The 19,059-nt window shown below is 44.0% G+C and overlaps 1 protein-coding gene across 2 annotated transcripts in view; it reads right to left on the bottom strand.

The window, feature by feature from the left end:
- Positions 1–9,708: 9,708 nt before the first annotated feature.
- MBOAT2 (membrane bound O-acyltransferase domain containing 2) overlaps positions 9,709–19,059 on the bottom strand; it is a 152,610-nt gene continuing 143,259 nt past the window's right edge. For both annotated transcript variants that reach the window (XM_038740559.1, XM_038740558.1), the window contains one exon: positions 9,709–12,174. In XM_038740559.1, coding sequence (XP_038596487.1) covers positions 11,952–12,174 — 223 coding nt within the window. In that variant the 3' untranslated portion in view covers positions 9,709–11,951. The remainder of the gene's footprint in view (positions 12,175–19,059) is intronic.

Here is a 19,059-nt window from a genome sequence, read left to right as displayed (position 1 = left end):
ACTGAGGGAAGAATTGTCATTTTTTTATATTACTCTTTCTGAGTTTTTGCTTTTGCCAGTCCATTTTTGTGTGTGTGTGTGTGTGTGTCTGTCTCCTTTCCATCCCAACATGCACAAAAGAATGGAAGCTTTTTGTGTTTAGAACAAGATCAGAATTAGCATCCAAGAATTCTTCCCAGTGTGTTTCTCACATTGTAAGTACTTAATACTTATTATTATCAGTGGTATTCAATGTGAAGGCGTGCATTTATCTTGGGATGAAAGGAGAGGGATCCGCATAGGAACTCAGTGGGTCTTGGGGCAGAAAGAGGTGCTCCTTCCTATATTACTGCCACATTTATTCCAAATTTCTCAGTTTTAGGTTTGTTTTTCTTGTTAGACATGTTTAAAAATTAATTCGGCACCTCAAGAATGAAAAATCGTTGTGAATTTCAAACTCCTCTGTTACCTATCTTTCTCTCTCCCTCTCCCCCTGCTTCCAGTGCTGCCCTCTTAATCCCTAAGACTTGGGGAAAACTGGAGATGGAGGGGTATTTGTCACTCTAGGGGAAATGTCAGATCTCTGGCTGCCTCACCAAAGTGGTGAAAATCTCTCCCCCCACCACAACTTCCCTCCAACCACTCCTGAAAAGCCCAGTGCATTTCGAGATAACTTGGAGTTACAGACATCCTCAGCCCTTTTTTCTTCCCTGTGGAGGTTGTGATTGCCCACTCAACTCTCATGGAATGCAGAGTGATGCAGCAAAACAGCCTTTCTGGGCCCTAGTCCTATAATTCTTGTTTTGTTCAACACCAATCATCAAGAAATCAACTTCTGGAAACATTCCTTTAAGTTTTCTCAGCATTTAAAGCAAATCCTTCAGTCAATACGAATGTATGCTAAGAGCCTTGCTGAATGTGGCCTTTGCTCACTGATCCTTATGATGAATTTTAGTGAAGTGCCAATTAGCCAGAGCATTTGTTGAGCTCACTGGGTACACATCATCATTTTTGGCACTGAAATTACACTTGAAAGTTTTGACCTCTGTCCATCTGTTTTATTTTCAATTTAAAATGAATTAAAACTTATGCCTGTTTTTATTTAAAATTAAAGACTTCTAAGCACCATTATATAATGCCACATCCTTTATAGACTAGTAACTCTACAAGTTTTTCATACTTACCTCCTGATATAATCCATGGTGTCATATAAAATAAATCCCATTCCCCAGAATCACTGAACATGGAAATCTGCAGAGTCTTCCCCCCACCATGTGGTGAATGAACCTCTGTTGAAGTTTCTGATCCTTGGAGACTTCAACATCCACATGGATGTACCCGGTGACTCCTCGGCCACCCGCCTTCTGTCACTCCTTGACTCCTCCAACTTCCTGCTCCACCCCCACCTCGCCCAGTCACCAACTTGCTCACACCCTCCTTCTCATCATATGTTACCCCTGCATTATTTCCACCTTCACCAACTCTGAAATCCCTCTCTCTGACTGTAATCTTCTCACCGGCCTCCTCTCTCACACTCCCCCCGACCGTAAATCTGTATTACTCCCCCACAGAGACCTCTGCTCTCTCTACCCCATCCATCTCCCTCAGTGCATCACACCCCACCTTGCCTCCCTATCCACTCTACCCGCTCTTAAGGGTCAAACTGATGCTCTCAACCCTACCTTCTCTAAACTCAGCTCACTCTTTCCCTGTCCCTTTGTCACTCTCCAACCACTAACCCACAGCCCTAGATCACTGCCACTGTCCACCTCCTTCGCTCTTATGCTCGAGCTGCTGGTGAAAGTCCAAACACCAGACTCACTTTAAATTTATCCTTTCTTGCCTTATCTCTGCCCTCTGCTCTGCCAGGCAAAACTATTTCTCTTCCCCTATTGACACCCGTGCCCATCACCCCCATCAGCTGTTCTGGACATTTAACTCCCTCCTCAGGCCCCCTGGTCCTCCCCCTTCCTCCATCCCCCACCCTCAAAGATCTGGCCACCTACTTCATCAGGAAAAATAACACCATCAGGTCTGAGCTCCCTAGTCACCCCTCCCCCTTTTCCATCCCCCCCCCCCCCGCTCTCGACCCCCTCCTCTACTTTCCCATCCTTCCCAGCAGTATTTTCAGAGGAGATGTCCTCCCTCCTCTCAAGTGCCACCTCCTCCACCGTGCTTCTGACCCTATTCCCTCTCACCTTACAAAAACTCTCACCCCTTCCCTCCTCCTCCCTCCTTAACTTCCATCTTCAACCTTGGTGTCATCCTCGACTCCGCTCTCTCATTCACCCCACACATCCAATCCGTCACCAAAACCTGCCGGTCTCACCTGCACAACATTTCCAAGATCCATCTTTCCTCTCCATCCAAACCGTTACCTCCTTAATACAATCACTCATCATATCCCGACTGGATTTCTGCATCAGCATCCTTTCTGAACTCCCAACTTCCTGTCTCTCCCCACTTCAGTCTATAGTTCACTCTGCTGCCCAGATTATCTCTCTACAGAAATGCTCTGGGCATGTCATCCTCCTCCCCCGCCCCCCAAAATTTCTCCCGTGGTTGCCTATAAACCTTCCTATGAAGCAAAAACTCCTCACTATTGTCTTCAAAACTCTCTATCACCTTGCCCCCTCCTATTTCACCTCCCTTCTCTCCTTCTCCAGCCCACACACTCCGCTCCTCTGCTCACTGGGCCTCGTCCTCGCCTGTCCCACCATCGACCCCTGGCCCACGTCCTACCTCTGGCCTGGAATGCCCTCCCTCCTCACATCCGCCAAACTAGAACACTCCCCCACTTCAAAGCCCTACTGAAAGCTCATCTCCTCCAGGAGGCCTTCCCAGACTGAGCCCCATTTTTCCTCTGCTCCTCCTCCCCTCCCCATCGCCCCTACTCCCTCCCTCCACCCCACTGCACTTGTGTATAGATATTTATTTTTCTATTTATTTTATTAATGACGTGTATATACACCTATAATTCTATTTATATTGTTGCTTTTGATGCCCATCTACTTGTTTTATTTTGTTGTCTGCCTCCCCTCTTCTAGACTGTTGGGTAGGGATTGTCTATTGCTGAACTGTACTTTTCAAGCACTTAGTACAGTGCTCTGCACATAGTAAGCACTCAATAAATACAATTGAATGAATGAATGAATGAACATAGACATTTCTCCTATTGTCACATGAAGGGTTCAGAGGGGCTGTTGTGAGAGGCCCCCTGCACCTTCGCCCCCACCTCATCAACCCCATGCACAAGTTGGTCCTTCCCAGGCAGTTGGCCCCAGTTTTAGATTTGGTGCCCGAACTCCCAGCCTGGACCCCATCTTCAGTGCTGCACATAGTAAGCGCTCAGTAAGTACGATTGGGTAGTGAGAGCTGGACAAGTAATCTCCCGGGAACCCGAGCCGCCGGTTGGTCAGGAGTAACGGGCCCACACACATCAGTCACATCTTAAGACTCTAAGTACAATGGGAAATAACGACATTAGGAAATGAGGGAGTTTTAGAACATGTGGCTGAAACTGCCACTGTTACTTTTCCACTGGGTACTCAATGTCAATCAGAATCAAGTCTAAAAAACTTGCTCTCCTATCCCATTTTGGCTTCTGGGATTCTTTATTAAAAATTGCCCACACGTATTGGGCAGTCCAAGCATGCCCTTGTAGAGAGGCAACTGTCGTTAAGACTAGCTTGATCTGGGTCATTCTTCTCTTACATAAAATGAATTGGCTATTTTCTCAATCAATGGTATTTGAGTGCTCACTTTATGCACTGTACTAAGTGCTTGGGAGAGTACAATACAGGTGGCAGACCACGATCACTGCTCTCTAGGATCTTGTAGTCTACAAATCTGCTTTGGGTGAAAACTCAAACAGCTTTCAATATTGTGAACAAGTGATTACAAAAATTAATCCAATTTAGTTGATCACTGAACCTTGGGTTGTCATAATAATTAAAGCGCATTTTCTTTTCTTTTCAAAAACTACATTCGAACACTTAATTGAACACTTGGTACAGTAATTAAATTACAGCAGACAGGATATTCTAGTGAAAACTACTCAACCATAGCAGGTCCAGGTAAAAATTTTAGTCGTTGGAAATCTGCAGTAAAGGAAGTTTTCCTTAAATGATTTCACTTAGTAGCTGATTAATAAACAGCCCCTGAAATTAGCCAAACACATTCAAATATTTTTAAACTACTTTTTAATCAGTTTTAAAGACACATAAATTAGAAAAACATTTATATGTAAGTTAAAAACACTTCAAAAACAGTAATATGCTACCAGAGCAGCGCTGCTCACACAGACTAGAAATGAGTGATTATTAAAATATCCCATCACAGTGTAACACAGTGGCTTTTTAAATTACCTTACACCAAAACCTAGTTTATGGATCTCTTGAAAAATAACACTTTTTTTAAAAAATATATTTTGGAGTAATAAAAATTAAAATCACAGACACAATCATTTTTCTCATCCAGGGAAGGCGAATGCAGGAATACTGTAAATATCAACTATGAGAGAATCTAATCTCCCTGCAAAGCCCAGGTATTTGAGTTCTCAGCTGGTCTTGCGCCGAGACAAGCTTACACTTTTGAATGGGTAACCAAGTGGAATTAAGTCTCTTCTATATTTTGGCTTCTCAAATGGAGATTGTATTCTAATGTATAAATCACTGTCATCTTGTTCTTTTTGCTTATTTCCCATGTGAGCCCCCTTCTAGACTGTGAGCCTGTTGTTGGGTAGGGACCGTCTCTGTATGTTGCCGACTGGAGCTTCCCAAGCACTTAGTACAGTGCTCTGCACACAGTAAGTGCTCAATAAATACGATTCAATGAATGAATGAATGAATCTAATACAATACAAGGTATGCTTTTCTGACTTTTCTAAAATACCTTTATGAAGGCTGACGTGGGAAAACTATGAATTGCTATTTAACCCTACTTTCAATGAGATCAAATGATACCACAGATTCATTTTACAGAAGGTCTGTGTCAATAAGGGGAAAGCAATTTGCTTAAAACAAGGAATCTCATACACAAACTATGTTAAGAGTCTGATAGCTTAGCAGTTACTTTCAGAGGAGAGGCAGAGAAGGACATTTGCCAATCAAGGTCTTCGAGATTTGAGACTAGAGATAGACACATTAAGGTTCCAGTTGAAGGCACACAACATTTTCTTGTGCTTTGCACATAGTAAGCGCTTAATAAATGCTATCATGAATGACTGAATTTTCTCCACTTCACGAGGCTTGGCTGTGATTAAATTTCACCCCCCCGTTAGGTTGTTGGACCCCATGAGGGACAGGAACTGTGTCTGACCTGATTATCAAGGATTTACCCTAGTGCTTAGTACAGGTTTGGGCACAAAGTAAGTGCTTAACAAACACCACAATAATAATAATAATAACAACAATGATATAGTTATTATTATTATCAGTATACTTCTTATTGTGTGTAGCGCCCATTTTTATTTGGAGGCCAGAGTCTCTGGCATTGGAGGCTGTCTGAGTGGGACAAGCAGCGTGGCTTAGTGGCAAAAGCACAGGCTTGGGAGTCAGAGGTTGTGAGTTCTAATCCTGACTCCACCACTTATCAGCTGTGTGACTTTGGGCAAGTCACTTCACTTCTCTGTGCCTCAGTTACCTCATCTGTAAAATGGGTATTAAGACTGTGAGCCCCACGCGGGACAACCTGATTACCTGGTATCTACCCCAGCGTTTAGAACAGTGCTTGGCACATAGTAAGTGTGTAACAAATACCATCAATATTATTATTATTATTATTATAAACCTTTAGATGGGTGAGCCCTATTCTGGCTCGGGCCTGGCCTCAGGACTTGGACTGAACAGGGAAAAGGCTACTTGGGTGGGGTGACCTGTGTCTCTCTCACACTGGGCCTCCTTGGGGCCATCTTGTTTCTTTGTACATGCACTTCTATCTATGAAAGATGGACGGACACTTGTCACCCACTACCATCACTGACAGTGACCAGGTGCTGGATATGGGTACGTATGGAACTGAAAGGGACTCTGGACCCAAGGCAAGTTGAAGTCAAACTAGATGGCCTCATACCTGGAAATCCAAAATGGGGCAGCTTCAGAATTTAGGTTCTAAATGATTTAGGTTTGACTCAAACTCTTAACATAGTTCTCTGGAACCGAGTGCTTTTTGGTTTTTGATAGGAAAGAATCCCGCCCATTACCTTGATGGAAAATATGTATCTAGGTCGATTTTTAAAATGTTGATTGCATGCTTAAAAGGCTAACAAAGGCTCTGTCTGTCCCTTGCTGAGGTCACAAATACAATTGAATGAATGAATGAAACCTAAATAAAAGTACCCACTTTAAATGACTGGGAAAATTCAAAAGCAAATACTTGATCCACCAATTTGTGTCATGTATGTTAGTTGAGTCCTTTGCACCATGAAAAGCCAGGCAGTCCAGCCCAACCACTGGTTTTAGAGCCCACACACAAGCCAAATCTCCTGCTTTAAGTCTCCGTCATTAAAACTCAAATTTGCATCCCCACTTTACTAACATCCACATATGGCAGAGAATCCAAATGCTCCATTAAAGTAAAATTGTAAAAGCTAGTCCTCAAATAAATTTTGTTCCAAGGTAAATTTCCTTATTTAGTTCACTTGGATAAAATTTATTTATCTATTTATTTTTTTGCAGGTGGGATGGGTGTATGTGTGTAAAGATTTAAATGCTTCCCTGCTGTGTTAGGGACTAACACTACAACATGATGCTTTACCAGCCTGATTTCAGTTGTAAGCAGCGTGAAAAACACCTGAATAATGAATTGTACAGCAGATTTGAAAAAGTCTTCCAGTTTTAATCATAAGATACTTTTTAAGGTAGTTAAGGGCAAATATGAGATTATTTCACAGTGTTCTTTAAAGTTGCATTTACATTAAAACTTCTGTTCTAAAAGTCAGCCTAGGTGGAATATTAATGCACAAATGAAACCCCTAAAAATAGAGTTTATATTTCAAACTCTTAACAGAGTCTCATCTTTCACAGCAGTAATGGCTACTATTTTAAAACTGTTTTTCTTACAAAGTAATTTCCCCCTCTATCGTCATACACATTAATATTCCTGAAAGATAGCTAACAACTGTAAACAATTGGTATGAGCCAGAAGAAACCCAGGTATAAAATTTAGAGTGTAAGCTCCTCGTGGGCAGGGAGTGTCACTTGCTTGTTTTGCACTTCCCAAACGCTTAGTACAGTGCATTGCCCCCTTTGGGTGCTCTATAAATGCTATTACTACTACTAAAATTCTAACTGGATTAATTTTCAGAAATGACATCAATATTCAAACTTCAATATCTTCAAGCCACAATGTTTATTAATAAGAGGGTCCGACAATTTAGTCCTGAGACATTTGAATCTAAATGGTCATCTACATACTAATTCCATGGTAAATTATTTTGAAAATCAAGGAAATTATCTGAAGTAGTTTAAAATATTACAAAAATCACTTAAAATTAAATACACTTTTCATATTTCGAAGTAAAATAATTTAAGAAATATCTATTAACTGGTGCTCTCTTGTGTTTCGAAATCATGACACGGGCAGAATGTTCAGTACAATGTTATTTTTTTTCTTGTTTCAATTTGAAGTAGCACAAACACAGGGAAGCAGAGAAAGCTAAAATCCCTACTAAGGTTGTGTTTAAGGCTACCTATGGGCATATCCTGAAGCGAGGCCACTTTCAAATGAAATGCTTCACCAGCAGACCTGGTTTGTGAACTAAAACATTGTCCTGACGTTGTTATGGTAACCATATTGAGCATCCAGATTGACCTCCAGCAGTAAGGAATATCACTTATCTGTCCTTAGCAGGCAGCAGCAAGGGGTCTCGCTTGGATCAGTGTCAACCGGTATATTTACAGGGTTAATTGCTTCCACTCCCAAACACTGCAATCTATTACACTGTGTCATCTTTATTAATGCCCAAGTCCCAAACACAAAAGATATTCCCAGTTTATATGGACTTTCTGCAAATGTTCCCATCTACAGCAATTTCAGCAACGTGACTTCAAACTGAATGCACATGAGCTCGGGGTGTGGGCTCCAAACAGCCAAATTTGTCTTTTCTGTTGCCGAGTTCTGTGAGTTTTTCATTTTTCCAGTGGATAATAAACCAAGGGGATATACCTTGGCCTGAGCCTGATTACCAAGAAGCAGCATGGCCTAGTGGATAGATCACAGGCCTGGGACTCAGAAGCACCTGGTTCTAATCTGGGTTCTAATCCCAGATCTGCCACTTGTCAGCTACATGACCTTGGCCAATTCACTTCTTTGTACCTCAGTCCCCTCATCTGTACAATGGGGATTAAGACTGTGAGAGCCCCATGTGGGACATGAACCGTGTCCAGCCTCATTACCTTGTAACCACCTGAGCACTTAGAACAGTGCCTGGCACATAGTAAGTGCTTAACAAATGACATTTTTTTAAAAAGGGAGGGGTTGGAGTGTTGAGGAAAATGGAGCTGAGGGGACAATTATAGCACAGTTGAATTAAGGGCCAGCTGCCCAAACTCCAAGTTATGCCTTGGCCTTGAATAGTCACAGTGAGAAAAAAGTGCCCCTAAAATATAGAAGGATCTTCTCACTACACACTGATTTTAATGTCTGTCTCCCCCTATAAGACTGTAAGCACCTTGAGGACAGGGATCTACAACTCTATTGTATTTTCCCAAGTGCTGAATGCAGTGCTCTACATACAGTAAGCGCACAATAAATACCATCAATCGACTAGTATCTGATGTCAGTTTAAGGAGTGGAGAGACTAAGTGCTGCTGGATTTGTTCTAATCCTTTTGATATCCACAGAAAGAGAAGAAAACATAGACAGACGTGTCGTTCACAGTAGCAGGACCTATACACCCTTCTTCCATCCTCAAACCTTAGTCGAAGCATTAATCCTCACCCCATGCCCCTACCAGAGTTAGTATACCCATTTTGGTAAGAGAAAGGGCAGTCATGAAAATCTGAGATTGCTAGTTTTCCAGGCTTCCAAACCCTTGCCCTCTTTCCTTTTAAATTATGGAAAAGGAAAAGGAAATGTTCTGAAAAAGTTGGTTATGGACCCCAGGCCTGAAGCAGCCAACTGGAGAAGCTCAGAGAGGAGTGGTAGGTGGTGGCTTCTCCTCAGAAAAAGCAAACCAAAACTCTTCTATGGGTAACACAAGGTACTTGTGTTAGAGGGCATTGGAGCCGTACAAACTCCCCGAGTACATTGGAATGCAGATGCTTTGTGGTAACAACTTGGAAAGATCGGCTGTACAACCAAGGGGGGAACAGTTGAAGGAGGTGAGCCTGCCACAATGCAATGTGCCCATGTATGTGAGGACACTGTTTTTCCTTCTAATATTCAGCAACAGCAATTGAGCCCATGGCCGGCACAAAACGATGCTGAGGAGTGGCACAACGACCAATGCGCCTCGTACACTGATTTCTGTCTCCAACATCACTCACAAAGCTCCGTTTCAGTGACCGTGCTCCTCCAACCAGGCTGTAGGAAGGTGGGCTCTGATAATACTACTAATAGTAATAATAATAATTCTGGTATTTGTTAAGCACTTACTGTATACTAGGCATTGTAGTAAGTGCTGGGGTAGATGCAAGCAAATCAGGTTGGACACAGTCCCTGTCCCACGTGGGCCTCACAGTCTCAATACCCATCCTCTGAGGCACAGAGAAGTGAAGGTCACCCTGCAGACAAGTGGCAGATCGGGAATTAGAACCCACAACCTTCTGACGCCCAGGCCTGGGCTCTATCCTCTATGCGGCGGGCTGATTCAGAAGCCAGAGGTGCTTTCTCTGGCTGACAGAGTCAGGGTATAGAGTCCTCTCAATGCTTACAATGCTGGGCTCCCTGTTAACCAGTGCTCCACAGCCAAGTGGGCACCCCAAGTACAGCCAGCACTTCTGCCCTTGCCTCAGAGCAAGCCTGGTCTCCCAGCAGGAGGGAAGATATGATGCTCCTTTCCTGTGAGCTCCAGGGGAACACACGTTCCCGCGAGTGGGTGGATAATAGAGCCAATGTGCATAAACGGGAGCAAACGGGATCTCTTGGGGGCCAGGTGTGTATGTCACAGGCAAACTTCACTTAACCAGAAGTATTTTTCTACTTGAAATTCTAAGTCAATTTTTAGCAAGAGACCTGGCTTAAAAAGCTGCTGAAGTCCTGCTGATTAGGGCCTCTCCAATCAATAATGGTAGGTTTTTTTCCCCTTTAAAAGAAAAAAAAAACCCTAAAAAACCTATTAAATGCTGACTCGTTACATGGAAAATCACTTATGGAGTTTTGGTTATTTTCGTTTGGGGATAATGATTCCATTTCAGATTACTGAAAACATACAATGAGGACACCCTGCATTTTACATTCCATAAAAATAAGGCAAAAATAAAAATGACACAATACATATGGTCAAAATAAAAAATAAGCCTATTTGTGCCTTTCTACCTTACTTCTTGAACACCTCTCTTCCAGACCCTGTTTACCTTTTCCAAAAGAACATAGATGCGCCAAACCTGCCTAAACCGCCAACACCATCCCTGAAAGAAATGAATAATCGCCAGTACTGTCAGCCTCTCTCGCCATTATGAGATGGTGGCTGTTGAAGTGGCTGCCCTGTTTCAAGGCAGGAGACTGAAAATGGTGAAAGCAATCCATAATCATGGATAAAAACACACTGTTCTCCTTGTGGGATTTGAAAGTCAGGATAATGGGCCTTGAATGCGTAATTTAAAAATAAAATCAATTAATTCGTTCCAAGTGTTATTTTGTCTCTATAATCTTAGTTCATAAAGATGGCCGTTTCTCTACCAAAAACCCCAATTTAACCATCCCCCAGCCCCAACTGCCTCCAGACAGTGACACAGGTTGTCCTGGCTCAGAAGACAGCTGGCCGGTGCCCAGATAGTCAGTCACAGGGCCCAGCGGGCAGTGTTGCCAAGCCACATGTCATTTTTCAATTACTGTCGTTCAACTTTGGTGAGTCTATTACTTTAGAAGATCTTTCTAAATCTACACCTTCTATGTCCAAATAATTTCCACTTTTTAATTCATAAGAGGAAAGAGCTATTGTATTTGTACATGCCTTATATGCAACACCACAAGAAACTCAGTCGCATAAGAGTTAAGGAAGGAGTCCTGCTGAGCACCAGGTTACTTGCCTCTCCATTTTCACTTTATTTCAGGTGCCAACTTGTCCCTAGCTGCAAAGATCACGTAGTGTTTTTTAAGAGAGTAAAATGAGCTTAAAATATGTTTGAAGATTTTTAAAGTCTTCTCAGAAGAGCTTCTGACACCAAGTACACTCTTCCGACAATCAAGGCTGACTGCAATTTGGCATCAGTCATGCCTGAGGTTCTACAATGGACTCTGGTTTGAGATACTCTTAGAATACCCTCCAAATACTGAGATGTTTATTGCATTTTTATAGTATTCACAAGCTCAAATATTCTGCTTTGAATTTCACGGTTCCTTTGCAGCACTCACCATTCAATATGTGAAATATGCCTCCCACACAATGTACAACATGAAAATACCTTTTAGAAACAATATTTCAGTAAATCAAGGGTTTAAGGCAAGGCATTCATCTGAAAAAGTTCATTTCCCTCTAACCACCAACATTGACACCATTATTTTCTCCCCAGTCAGTGCCTTGGGATACACCATGTACATTCAGCCAAGGGGGCACAGATGACCCTATGGACATATGCTGAAGTCCTGAGTGCCCATTGAAATCATGGAGATATTTTTCTATAAGGCGTTTGACCCACTGGAATGTGGCATGGGAGGGGTTAACTCGCTCCCTCTCCAGTCTTACAAAATATTCCCCATGTGTTACCGTCCTTTTATCACAATATCTTTTCAAATACAAACCCCTTCGATAGGTGCTAGAACTGGGTTCTTGAAACATACAAAATATATCCATCACTGAATTTTCTCAATCATTGTTTCAGTGCTGAGTGTCTGGATGTGATTTCTCGCTTCTGATTGAAAACATGATTTGTGAGAAGATAACTGTCTTGTCCCAAAGGATTTTCTTTTTTCTCCAGCTCTGTAGGTTGCGAGGGCTGGTCGTTTTCCTGGGCTATTTTTCCTTTCTGAGGTTTCACTGGCAATATCAACAACACTAAGATTCCGGTAATGTGAAGACAGTAGTACCAGGAGCTAAACGAAGAAGAAAACAAAACATTCAGGGAACTGAATCCCAATTATTAGGTCAAATATCTACTAGGCAGGCAGGTATAGATGCATCCAGGATCTAAGCAGCAAGCTTCTCAGAGTTTACTGCAACCACGCATGGTGCCAAATGTGGGAAGGCCACTGGCCTGTGGGATCCAAACTCACACTGTCAGTACAGTGAAGCACTGAACATTGGCATCTAAGGCATCGAGAAGGCTAAATGTCCAGCTCCTAAAGACAAAGAACCAACACTCAACTTCCTTACTGGAACACAGCCATCCAGCCACAAGTCCTGAGGTGAATAGCGAGTGGTCATTCCTCCGAAACACTATTCACTGATTCGTTCGTCGTATTTATTGAGCGCTTACTGTGTGCAAAACACTGTACTATGAGGCAGTCATCAAGATTGTAGGCAAAGCAAAGCAGGAAATGCATCAACGCCAACACTAACTAAATGTGAGGGGCAGATGTGTTGTTCTTCTTTGTGAATAACACATGTTACTTTGGTTCTACTCTGACAATTCACCCAACTTTTGAAAGAAAGATGATTTCTGTTAAGTGGAGACAGCCCAAACTCGGTAATAAGGACATAACAGGCTCATAACAGGTATCTGGAACCAAGTCACCGTATCATCAATGAAACAATGCTCCTATCAACAGAGGCTCATTGGATAGGATATGTGTGTAAAACAGGTGACAGAAGGGGACATAAATAGCTACTATGCTAAAATGGGAGAGATGGGGGAACTGTGAAACAGGAGAGCAGAGAAAATGCTGTAAGGATGTAACAGAATTTGGTCTCAGATCATGTGGCAGTGGGTAAGAATCTTAGGACAACAGTGGCAGCCACACCAACCTGGTGTGCTGAAATCACGAAAGGAGGGACTTGCTGATGAGAGATTTCATTAATAATAATAATAGTATTTGTTAAGCACTTACCATGTGCCAGGCACTGTACTAAGCGCTGGGGCGGATACAAGAAAATCGGGTTGGACACTAGTCCCTGTCCCACAGGGGACTCACAGTCTCAATCCACATTTTATAGATGAGGTAACTGAGTCACAGAGAAGTGAAGTGACTTGCCCAAGGTCACACAGCAGACCAGTGGCAGAGCTGGGATTAGAACCCATGACCTTCTGACTTCCAGGTCCATGCTCTAAAGATGATCCAGAGGACCAAGAGGCAAAAGCAAATGCAGTGCCAGATGCTGCACATCGGATGAATGGGGAACGGTTTATGAACGGGGAATGGTTTTGAAACGCTCTGGGCATGATACTCCCCTCCTCAAAAATCTCCAGTGGCTACCAATCAACCTACACATCAGGCAAAAACTCCTCACTCTTGGCTTCAAGGCTGTCCATCACCTCACCCCCTCCTTCCTCACCTCCCTTCCTTCCTTCTCCAGCCCAGCCCACACCCTCCGCTCCTCCGCCGCTCACCTCCTCACTGTGCCTAGTTCTCACCTGTCCCCCCGTCGACCCCCGGCCCACGTCCTCCCCCTGGCCTGGAATGCCCTCCCTCTGCACATCTGCCAAGCTAGCTCTCTTCCTCCCTTCAAAGCCCTACTGAGAGCTCACCTCCTCCAGGAGGCCTTCCCAGACTGAGCCCCTTCCTTCCTCTCCCCCTCGTCCCCCTCTCCATCCCCCCATCTTACCTCCTTCCCTTCCCCACAGCACCTGTATATATGTATATATGTCTGTACATATTTATTACTCTATTTATTTATTTTACTTGTACATATCTATTCTATTTATTTTATTAGTATGTTTGGTTTTGCTCTCTGTCTCCCCCTTCTAGACTGTGAACCCACTGTTGGGTAGGGACCGTCTCTATATGTTGCCAACTTGTACTTCCCAAGCGCTTAGTACAGTGCTCTGCACACAGTAAGCGCTCAATAAATACGACCGAATGAATGAATGAATGTGCAGCTTGACAGGAACTGTCAGTCATGCTTTAGCCTTTCAGCCTTACCTGCACACAGGAATAAAATTCACCAGCAGTGAGGACATTTTCCAATATGAAGGACAATTACAGGCCTACATGATGTCACATATGTATTCATTAAGAGGTTCACAGTCCCCTAACTAGTCCCCAATCCAGTTTGCTTTCAAAACCAAAATTGGTGCTATTCAGCAGTTGAACCCACTGAAAAATTCTACCTTCTTGGATTTGCACTGAGTCGAGGCAGTAAGTTTTCATACTGCCACAGAGTGCAGTGACAAGAAGATATAAAAATTGCCTGACTTCTCCAGCTGTTGTTCCGGCCTTTGTTGGAACAGAAATTCTGGTTAATAGGGTAAAGGAGGAAGAATGAATAGCTGCGTTTGGAGAACATTTATTTTGACAACTCTCAGCTGTCAGAATGGTGTAGTTGCCCTCTGAATTCAAAGGTGATGTCACCCTCATGGAGAGCTTCATCCAAGTGTATGAGGGTGACTCAAACGCTGATGCAAGACTGACCGTCCCAAGCCCCCAGTGCACATTCAGAGACCTTGCCTGGCTGTGCAGGTGTCTAACACCTCGGGCTTTTCAGGTTTTTCCTCCACTCAAGATCCTTTCAAAATTTAGGTTGTTTAGCATTTGCTCTGGGCCAAGCACCGTGCTGAGGGCTAGGGGAATCCAGGCAGGCACAGCCTCTGTCCCACACGGGGCTCATAACCTAAGGGGGACTAGGAGCTGCTTCTTTCTTATTGCACTGTACAAGCTAGTTTGCACCTACCCTTGCTTTCCGTAGGGCTGCTGCATTGCTTCTGGGTGGGCTTTACTGTGGGCTCACACATCCTTCTCCTTTTCTTGCTTCTACTTATCCCTTTTCCGCTCCCCACACAGCAGCTGTGGCCTACTGTCACCCATTCTCAATCAAGCAGTCAGTGGCATCTATTCTATTCTTCCCAGACTGAGCCCCCTCCTCCCCCTCCCCATCCCCCAGCCTTACCTCCCTCCCCTCCCCACAGCACCTGTATATATGTATATATGTTTGTACATATTTATTACTCTATTTATTTTACTTGTACATATTTATTCTATTTATTTTATTTTGTTAATATGTTTTGTTTTGTTGTCTGTCTCCCCCTTCTAGACTGTGAGCTCGCTGTTGGGTAGAGACCGTCTCTATATGTTGCCAACTTGTACTTCCCAAGCGCTTAGTACAGTGCTCTGCACACAGTAAGCGCTCAATAAATACGATTGAATGAATGAATGGATGAATATTGAGCACTTACTAGGAGCAGAACACTGTACTAAGCACTTGGGAGAGTACAAGAGAATAGAATTAGCACACTCTTCATTGTGTTTGGTGAGCTGAGCTTCAAGGCTATGAGACCGACTTTGTGCCAGGGATTTGTTCTTTGTGATCCTGTATTGTCCTTTGTGATCCTGTTTTGTCCTCTGCCATAGAACAGAGTGAGCAAGTGGTGCTGGTGGAACTGCTTCAGCAACCCCATGTGGTTTCTTCGGTAGATCTGGGTCTTGCAGCCTTGCAGAAAGTCAATCCATTAATCAAATCAATCACTTTAGTAGCAAGAGCCTTGTACTAAGCCCTTGGGACAGTACAATAGAGTTGGTAGACATGAACCCTGACAGACAGAAAAATTAATTACAGGTAAGGAAGCAATCGAGTACAAGGATATGAACTTGTATATTTAGGATATCCTAAGTCTTTAGAGGTGGGATTAAGTCCATGACAGGCTGTAGAGAGGAAAAATGGGGTGGGGAAATGAGAACTTAGTCTGTGAAGGCATCCTGGAGAAGATCTGCTTTCAGTAGGGTTTTGATGATAGGGAAAGTGCTGGGCTGTCAGATGTGGGCTGTCAGGTATGTGGAGAGCGAGCAGTGTTCCAGGCAAGTGGGAAGACATGCGCAAGAGGTCGATGGCAAGTGAGATAACAGTGAGGGACAGTAAGTAGGTTGGAATTAGGGGGAGCAAAGTGGGCATGCTGCATTGTAGTGGGAGAGGAATGAGTATAACAGGGAAAGAGCTGATTGAGTAGCTGGACTGAGTCACCTGTGCTACAGCTGGGCAGACCATCAGGTCAAGCAGGAAGCCTGATTGGAAGCTCCCACTCATAGTCTCTAATCACTTCTCGAGTTCACTTCCGAGTGCACTGCTGCACAGGTGCAGCCTCGTTAACAGAATTCTGAGATGGTGAGCAGTTCTCCATTGCCAGCGAAGCTCTTTGGATGTGGACTGGAGCTGTTTGGGCAGGCTGAGGCATCGGTTGTCTTCAGATTTACCCCATCACCCTAAAGTAGCAGTAGGCTTGTTTTCTTGGGTTTGTGCAATCACACACCGAGAATAACTCTTCAGTGATTGTCTCTAAAGCTTTCAGTGATGCTCGCAGCATGTTGGGTTGAAGACATTCCCTGTCTATCAGAAGCCTGGTCTAACGCCAGCATCCAGGTATCTCATGTCCTCCAGTGGGGCTGTGGGAAGGAGTGACCAAAAAGCGGGGCTGAAAGAAAACAACTTTGAACCAGGTCTCGGCCATTCTTGGCTGCTACCTGGCCCCCTGACGTCCAGGAGGCTAGCTGGCTTTCAGAGCAGGGACAGGGGTGATGGCCACAATGGCAACAGGCAGGCTTTCGGGGTGGAGGGGGTGGCAAGCGGTATTAGAAATGCAGTCAAAGCCTGGTGGGGGGGCGAGTGGAGGGATGGCTAAGGCCCTCTGCCAATACTCCCCCCTCCTCCCCCAACCCATCCCAGCCTCCTTGCCTTCCCGGGCCTTTATCTTATACTTCACCTTGTGAGCAGGGAACATGTCTATCACCTCTATTGTATTGTACTGTAAATGCTTGTTATAGTGATCTGTACACAATAAGCGCTCAAAAAATACCACAGATTGAGTGACTGATACCAACCAAATTCAGGCCAATTCCAGCTTGCGTCCAGGACTACCTGCCTACTTCCTACCACTCAGACCTGTTTTCCCCCAGGTGACAGAGAAAGATTTGGACAAGAGCACTCGGGTCAGAGGCTGTCACTGCCAGCCATGTCCCTGCTTTGTCATCTCAGATCCTTGATGGGCTTTCCAAGGCAGCCAAATTTGCTGTGTAATCACAAGAGCCCAGATCTACCATGACTGGAATCAGGAAGGTCTGTGAAAATTGATTCAAGATTTTGGTGCTTCTCCCTCTAGTTCTCCTGAACCAGATAAACTGTAAAAATGGTGTATTTTGTGTCACGCTGGGATCTGAAACCTTGTGATTCCAGGACCGTGCTGTCAAGGATATTCTTCAGTAGAAGGGGCCAAAAGTACCCTGCTCAGGACCTTGCTGGCAATGGAGACCAGCGAGAAGCCTTCGTGGTCTCTGGGTCAATGCAGCATGAGCCTTCCTTGTCTTCTCAGAGATGGTCGTGATAAAGGCACTTTTAGCTGGGCCTCATTCTCCCCAGTAGAATGGGTGTTCAGAAGAATACTGTAATACGGCAGGGCTGCGCCACTCTTCAGGTTTCTCTTCTTGTCTGGAATATGCCTGGAAAAATCTTCGCTCCTCCAGGTGCTGTGACGGCGTGCTAAAGCCCTGGTGACATCGGACGGATGTGAAGACATCCTTGGTTTGGTTGCGGTGGGCCTAGTCTTGGATTTCTTTTACCCCAGCTCTTGCCAGACTTGTCCCGTACCACAATTTGAAAATCACCACACAGGTTCCTAGAAGATGCTCCTGCCAATTGTTGCTGGGACAGGAATGATTTTGCTTCAGGTTATCCTGCAGAGTTTATTTTCACTGTGCCACTTGAAGTAACTTCATCTGGTCCTGTCCAGTATCTTGTTGGCTTCCTGTTAGACAATATCTAATTTTGCAATCTGTAGACTGCTTATTCCAGTAAGACTGCTATAACTTTGCTGCAGAGCTCCTAAAGATTTTGCAATCTGTAGACTGCTTGTTCCAATCTGACTGCTATAGCTTTGCTGCAGAGCTCCTAAAGTATCTTCAGTCTCAAGGAGTCTAAAACATAGTATACTTTGAGAACGATTCCCAGTTCCTGGCAATTATCCATCAATGCCTCAGTGAAGTAGATGAATAAAATCTCATCTGTTCCTATTTCAGAATGCTAAACTCCTTGAGAGTAGGGAACACGTGTCTTGCTACTTACTACTACTAAGTATTCAATCAGCTTGTTCCAGCCTACCTCACTTCACTGATCTCCTACAATAGCCCAGCCCACACACTCCGCTCCTCTAGTGCCAACTTACTCACTCTGCCCCCATCTCATCTATCTCACCACCAACTCCTTTCCCTTACCCTCCCCATAGCCTGGAACTCCCTCGCCTTCCATATTCACCAGGCTACCACTCTCATCACCTTAAAAGCATTATTTTCCCAGACTGAGCCCCCTCTTTCCTCTCCCCCTCCTCCCCTTCCCCGTCCCCCCCACCCTACCTCCTTCCCCTCCCCACAGCACCTGTATATATGTTTGTACATATTTATTACTCTATTTTACTTGTACATACTTACTATTCTATTTATTTTATTATGTTAATATGTTTTGTTTTATTGTCTGTCTCCCGCTTCTAGACTGTGAGCCCGCTGTTGGGTAGGGACCATCTCTATATGTTGCCAACTTGTACCTCCCAAGCGCTTAGTACAGTGCTCTGCACACAGTAAGTGCTCAATAAATATGATTGAATGAATGAATGAATTATTAAGGTTAAATCTCCTCCAAGAGGCTTTCTCCAACTAAGCCCTTTTCCCTGGCTCGCTCTCCCTTCTGTGTCGTCCATTCCCTTCCATCTGTGACCTTTGGACATTTGATATTCTCCCCACCCCCAACTTCAAAGCACTTTCACACATATCTTTAAATTATAAATTATGCATTACTTATTTATTCATATTAATGTCTGTCTCCTCCTCTAGACTGTAAACTTGTTA

This window comes from Tachyglossus aculeatus, chromosome X1, assembly GCF_015852505.1.
Source record: "Tachyglossus aculeatus isolate mTacAcu1 chromosome X1, mTacAcu1.pri, whole genome shotgun sequence".
Taxonomy (NCBI): Eukaryota; Metazoa; Chordata; class Mammalia; order Monotremata; family Tachyglossidae; genus Tachyglossus; species Tachyglossus aculeatus.
The sequence above is the reverse complement of the archived record's forward strand: the minus strand, read 5'-3'. Positions and strand labels throughout refer to the sequence as shown.